We start from the raw sequence: 7,385 nt of genomic DNA on the forward strand, positions 1-7,385 counted from the left end.
GTATACTGCTGTCACAGGAAGAGGGGAAGGAAAACCCAGAACCAGCGAAGAAGAACCCCGGAAAAAAAGGTATACAATAGTAAATATAAAAGGGATTTTTAAAAACATAAAGGAATAGGGGTCAAATAGGGGTTACATTTACAGCCATGTAAATGTAAATTAATTGTACTGTCTAAGGCATGAACAGTAACTGGGTTGACTAGGTTAAAAAGGTCACGTTCATACAGGTCAACCCAATATTTTTTTTTTCGTGTTGAATATACAGTATCAAAATAACCCTTCACTTCTTATCTTAACACAGAACTTAAGGCCCATTTCACACAGGCGGACCGTTTAGATCCGCCTGTCCGTTTTTTGGCAGATCTGAACGGTCCCCCCATGCATCTCTATGGGGGATCGGATGTCAGTGGAGACATGTCTGCTGACAGCCGATCTGATCCGATCCGTCAAATCTGGATGGATGGAAACCCTATTTTCCATACGGTCCGTTCCCATCCGATTTCCCCCATAGAGATGCATGGGGAACTGACAGCTGTGTCTCCGCACACAGCGTGGAGACACAGCTGTCATCCTCCTGCTCAGCGGGGGATCGGCGGCTCGATCCCCCGCTGAGAAAAACGGAATCCGTCCGACGGACGGATAGTGTGAAAGGGGCCTTATACATTCCTCTGGATCAACTGTGAGTATAGGATTGTGTATATGGGATTGTATGGTTGTGTTTTCTCTACTGTTTTTTTTGTTGTTGTTTTTTCATTGGTTGAGCCAGATGGACTTGTGTCTTTTTTTTGTGCCTTTTTGTGTCTTTTTTTTCAACCTGACTAGCTATGTAACTATGTAACCACTATCTTTTCAATATTTTCAAAACTGCTTTTTTAACTTCAACATTTCTTAGACTGTATATCAAAGGGTTTAATACAGGAGTAATAACACCATAAAATAAAGAGATATATTTTAGCATAGAAGATAGATGCTTGGACTGTCCCATGTACATAGTAATAGTTGTCCCAAAAAACATGAAGACAACAGTCAGGTGAGAAGCGCAAGTGGAAAAAGCTTTGGATCGTCCATCATTAGACTGAATTTTTAATATCGATGAAATTATAAGAACATAAGACACAACAATAAAGACAAATGGTGCTAAGAGGACAAACAGACTTACAATTAATAGTCTTAGTTTGAAGATGGCAAGATTCCCACATGCAATCCTAAGCAGCGCTAATATCTCACAGGCAAAATGATCTAGTTTGTTTTCAATACAGAATATCAGCGGCTTTGATATATTGGGGATAACTGATGTAAAGAACCCCCCAAACCACACAATGACTGTAATATTCTGACACATCTTCCAGTTCATAATGATTGTATAATACAAGGGGAAACATATGGCAATGTAGCGATCGTATGCCATAACTGCTAACAGTAGGCTCTCTGTACTCCCCAGAAAATGCCCAATGTTCATTTGTGCCATGCAGCTTAAAATGGAAACAGCTTTTTTCTGAGAAAGGACAATAAGTAATATATGTGGGACAGAGATGGACGAGTAACATAAGTCTAGAATTGACAGATTGCAGAGAAAAAAGTACATGGGTGTGTGCAATTTAGGACCCATGAAAACAGCACAGATCAGAAAACTGTTGCCCACAATGGTCATTATATAAATTAAAAATAAGGAAATGAAAAATAATCTGCAAAGTTGAATGTTTTCAGAAAAGCCAACTAGCAAAAATTCTTTCAGCAAGGTCTGGTTCCCTGGGATCATATCACAAATTTCACAACTTAATGTTGAAAAAAGAGTACTTTCTTTTTTCCTATAGGAGTTTCAAAGATGTGTGAGATCTGTAAATTAGATTTGTGAAAACATAACTTGTTTTTATATCTTATGTGATATATTTAATTTATCCAGTTGCCGACTCCCCTATAGCAGCTTTACTGCTACAAAGTGGCCGCTCTGTGCAGAATTACACACAGGATCTCACAAAAATGAGTACACCCCTCACATTTTTGTAAATATTTTATTCTATCTTTTCATGTGACAACACTGAAGAAATGTCACTTTGCTACAATGTAAAGTAGTGAGTGTACAGCTCGTATAACAGTGTCAATTTGCTGTCCCCTCAAAATAACTCAACACACAGCCATTAATGTCTAAACCGCTGGCAACACGTGAGTACACCCCTAAGTGAAAATGTCCAAATTGGGCCCAAAGTGTCAATATTTTGTGTGGCCACCAATATTTTCCAGCACTGTCTTAACCCTCCTTGGCATGGAGTTCACCAGAGCTTCACAGGTTGCCATGGAGTCCTCTTCCGCTCCGCCATGACGACATCACAGAGCTGGTGGATGTTAGAGACCTTGTGCTCCTCCACTTTCCATTTGAGGATGCCCCACAGATGCTCAATAGGGTTTAGGTCTGGAGACATGCTTGGCCAGTCCATCACCTTTACCCTCAGCTTCTTTAGCAAGGCAGTGGTCGTCTTGGAGGTGTGTTTATATAGATTAAACTAACTGTGAATGCATAAGAAATAAAAAATAAGGATCCCCCTGAGGAAGACACGTCAGTCCCTGTGTCGTCACACGTAGGAGAGGGCCAAGGCTGTGTCAGTGAGCAGATCGTGTAGCAGTGAGAGGAGCGCTGCTGTTTGGGCTTAACTGCGAGTATTCTATTGAGCTTTTCTGTCGGTACACCTGTGTGCCCGTTATTTTTGGCTTGGATAGTCTGGTGCACTTCAGCACCTGACAAATGTGAGAGATTAACCTTTTTTTTATAAACATATGTTTTTATCAAAACGTTACTTGCGCCATGGGTATATGTTTCCTTTTCCCATTCATGAGAGCTGGTGAATCCATTAAAGCCAGATTGGGAGCCAGAGCATCGGAGGAGTTCATATACCCTTTCCCTGCTGGAATATCCTTATGCTGTCATTGACCAAGCGTACCAGTGAGGTCACACTTTATGAGGTGAGAACCCACCTTGTGGGGGGTTACACGAGTGAAGGTGGAGCATCGGACACACCGTTTTGTGAACTACCGCTTACGGATTGTCACTTTATATTTTGTGCACTGGTGATTGGGGACTTTTTAGTATAATTTATCCACGGAATATATTTGTGTCATCATTTACATCACTTGCAAATTATTTTATAGACTTTATTGACAGATTATATCAATTAATCAGTTCTGGACTGAAAGGATTTGTCCCCTAATGACCAGGCCATATTTTGCATTTAGGCACTGTGTTACTTTAACAGACAATTGTGTGGTCGTGCGATGCTGTACCCAAACAAAATTTACATCTTTTTTTCCCACAAATAGAGCTTTCTTTTGGTGGTATTTGATCACCTGTTAGATTTTTATTTTTTGCCCTAAAAGCAAAAAAAGAACTACAATTCTGAAAAAAAACAATATTTTTCACTTTCTGCTATATAACATTCCCCCCCAAAAAAATGTAAAAATCAAAATTTTTTAACATTTTAGGCCAATTTGTTTTCTGCTACATATTTTTGTTTAAAAAAAAATAGCAATAAGGGTATTTTGATTGGTTTGCGCAAAAATTATTGTGTCTATTAACTACGGGAAAAATTTATGCCATGTTTTATTGTTTTTTTTTTTTTTTTCACTAGTAATGGCGGCGATCTCCGATTTTTTGCGGGACTGCGACAGATGGGACTCCTGACTGACATTTTGACACTTTTTGGGGGTACCAGTGATATTACTACAGTAATCAGTGCTAAAACTATGCACTGTTACTGTAATATTGACACTGGCAGGGAAGGGGTTAACAGTGTGGGTAATCAAGGGGTTAAATGTGACCCTAGGGGAGTGATTCTAACTGTTGGGGGGGATGGGGCGTGGCTTCTGAGATTACCACAGAGACATGCGATCCTATATAGCAGGATCACATGAGCTCTGCGATCATCCCAGGGAGAAGAACAGTCAGCTGTGTTTACAACAGTCGACCGTCCTTCTCTCTCAGCGGGGTTCGATCGAGAGTGTCAGGCGGCAATCGGAGCCGCCTGACACACGCATCGGCTTCCCCGCTGACGATCAGGGGCAGAAGCGCGCCGGCGGTGGTGCTCGCTCGCCCCCCAGGTCCTCTCAGACGAGCGACGTAGGTCTACGTCTTTCTGCCTGTACGATCCACCCTGCCGCAGTAAAAAGGCGACGCGGGTGGTCGGGAACTGGTTAATTTAACACCAACTTGTATATGTAATTATGTTATTGTTTTTAATATCACATTTCTTATGCATTCACGGTTGTTTTATTCTGTAGGCACTGCACTTTTATATATTTTATAATGCCATGCACACTTACCACAAGGGGAGTGATTAGTGCAGGCAGCAGAATATATATTATTTTACAAAATAGCTTGCGGGATCACCCACAAATATTTTCACTTAGGGGTGTACTCACTTTTGTTGCCAGCGGTTTAGACATTAATGGCTGTGTGTTGAGTTATTTTGAGCGCGCCTCTTCTGCTGTGATTAGTCACAGTAGAAGCTGATCAGGGGGTGCTAACCAATGGATGACTGCCGATCGGCGAGGAGATGCAGTGGACAGGGAGATTCCCTGCAGGGGGAAAAAAATCCAGAACATCCCTTAGTGAAAGCAGCACACTGTGCACACAAAAACACTGGTTAGGCACACATTTAACCCTTTGATTATGCTAGATGTTTAACCCCATTCCCAGCCAGTGTCATTAGTACAGTGACAGTGAATGTTTTTAGTACTGATCACTATATTAGTGTTATTGGTTCCCACAAAGTGTCAAAAGTGTCAGTTAGTGTCAGATTGTCCCATGCAATATCACAGTCCCAGTAAGTCGCTAATGGCCACCATTACTAGAATAAAAAATTCCAGTATATAATGGGGAAAATAATTATTTAATCCCCTGCAGATTTTGTAAGTTCGCCCACTTACATAGAAATTAAGGGTCTATCATTTTTATCATATGATAGAGACAGAATATCAACTAAAAATCCAGGAAAAACACATAAAACAAATGCTATAAATTAAGTTGCAGTTCCGTGAGTAAAATAAGTATTTGATCCCCAAGCAAAACTTGACTTAGTACTTAGTGGAGAAACCCTTGTTGGCAAGCAGAGAGGTAAGCAGACATGTGTGGTTTGTTTAGTTCTGAATCTAATATCAAACATTTGGACAAAATTTGATTTGAATTAAAAAACAAATTTGAATCGAAATTGAATTTGAAAAAATTACAAATTGGTTTTCTAAAAGATAATACAATAAGAGGGGGCGTGGCGACTCTGTGCTCCGGCGTGTACCCGATCATCTCCGCATCTACGGCCCACCACAGTGACGGTCAGTACCCCTACTGAGCAAATCAGGTTGTCTGAACCTGCCCTGTATCCCACGGCCATGACGAGGAAGAAATTGGATGCGCCTGTAGTGCGTAAACTTTCTGAATTCTTCAAGCCGTCCGCCGGCGGTCTACAGCAAGATGGCGCCGGCGCCTCTCCTCTACCTCAGCGCCTCCGCCCTCTTGCGGCAGCGCGCACAGATGACGCGGCTTCCCCTGCGGCTCCCGGGCTCTCTGCACAGCCGATACTGATGCGGCCCTCTCGCTCCTCAGATTCCTTGCCCTCCACACCGTCCACGGAGAGCCCGGCCAAGTCTCATCCTAGGTGGGAAGAAGCATTGCCAGCCCTGGAGCATCCGGATATGGAGGTGAGCGCTGCCGCAGTTCATAACGCTCACGCTGAGGCCTACACTCCTACCCCAGACCCATTCGCCTCCCTGGTCACCACGGGTCAGCCTGTGTCAGTTAAGGGACATGATGTCCATGCTGCACACATCTCTGCAAGCAAACATCACTGCCTCAATCACATACTGTCAGAAAGAACTCCATGGGCTAGGGAACAGAGTACATACTATTGAAGACAAAATGGGTGAATTTACAGCATCTTATAACACCCTAGTGGACTCCCACACAGCACAACAAAATGATCTTCACCGCCAAGTTGGCAGACCTTGAAGACCGTTCACGGCGAAATAACTTGAAAATCTGCGGTATTCCGGAGTCCGTCCTCCCTAACCAATTACCTTCTTTTGTGAGGGATCTTTTCCAGAAATCCATTCCTGAGCTTACTAATGCGGACTTAAGAGTAGATAGAATCCATCGCATCCCTAAACCTTCCTTTCTCCCACAAGAAATCCCCCCCGGGATGTTTTGCTCAGAGTGCATTTCTTTCAAGTGAAGGAGAAGATTCTGGAGACATTCCGACGCAAGGATCACCTACCAGACCAAGCTGCAAATCTCCAGATCCTCCCTGATTATTCCCAATACACCCTACAACAGCGACGCAACCTTAACTCCGTGACCAAAGCCCTTCGAAATCACAAGATCAAAAATAAATGGAAGTATCCGGCCAAACTTTGCGTTACCTATCAGGGAACAACATCCCAAATAACCAACATTGATCAGGGGATTCGTATGCTCTGGCAATGGGGAATAGTTCCAGAGCCTCCAGACAACTCTTCAAGCAACAGCGCCCCACCACAGCTTCATCATGTCCAACCAGATTGGCATGTCATGTCCAGACCGTCCAGATCGTCTCACCGTCGTATGCCTTACACCTCATGGGTACACCCGGCCCCGATGTCTTTGATGGACACCCACCACCGTGTCCATGAACCCCGCAATCTCTGCAATCTAGATTGCACGCCTGGTCCTAATGGACCAAGTCCTTTTTACCTTCCCTCCCCGCTTTGTTGTTTGTTTTTGGTCTTGTTTGTCCCTTTTTTTTCTACAGCTCTGGAACATGACTCCAGTATTGGCTGCGTTTGCTGCTCATATCTCCGGACATCTCCTGCTACTTTGATCCAACGTTGGATACGTCCCTGTCTTCGGCCCTCTGATACTTGTTGTGCCTCCTGCATCCACTCTACAGTGACTACTTTCCTCTCAGGTACTCTCAATCACCTTGCTGCTTTCCCACACTCCATGCCATGGCCTTGCTTTTTTTTCTCTCTTTTTTCTCTACTCTTGGTTGATACCCACCCAAGCCCCGGAAGACTGTATTACTCCACAGACCCTGGCACATTTGCATTCCCCTATATGATACCATGATGCCCCTACATTTTATTTCAATGAACGTTAAGGGCCTCAACCACCCAGCAAAGCGCTACTCTATCTGGCAAGAAGCACTATCCTCCAAGACGGACGTCCAAGAGACGCACTTCAAGCTGGGCGGCACCCCCAAACGCTCCCACCATGAATTCCCACACGTTTTTCTGGCCTCCTCCGGCGAGAAGAAAAGGGGGGTCTTGCTGGCATTCCGTGCCTCTGTGTCCTTCGCCTACTCCAGGGTGGTGCAGGACACAGAGGGACGATACATTATTATCAATTGTATTTTGGATAACTGTCC

At 43.6% G+C, this 7,385-nt stretch overlaps 1 protein-coding gene across 1 annotated transcript; it reads right to left on the reverse strand.

Annotated features, from left to right (window-relative positions):
• Positions 1–841: 841 nt before the first annotated feature.
• On the reverse strand, positions 842–1,651 carry LOC309550351 (olfactory receptor 13C9-like; the record flags this gene model as incomplete). Its single annotated transcript, XM_082250748.1, has 1 exon — positions 842–1,651. The coding sequence occupies one exon, from the start codon at positions 1,649–1,651 to the stop codon at positions 842–844; it is 810 nt and encodes a 269-aa protein (XP_082106874.1).
• Positions 1,652–7,385: the final 5,734 nt, after the last annotated feature.

Source organism: Pelophylax lessonae, assembly GCF_965119305.1.
Source record: "Pelophylax lessonae genome assembly, chromosome: 3".
Classification (NCBI taxonomy): domain Eukaryota; kingdom Metazoa; phylum Chordata; class Amphibia; order Anura; family Ranidae; genus Pelophylax; species Pelophylax lessonae.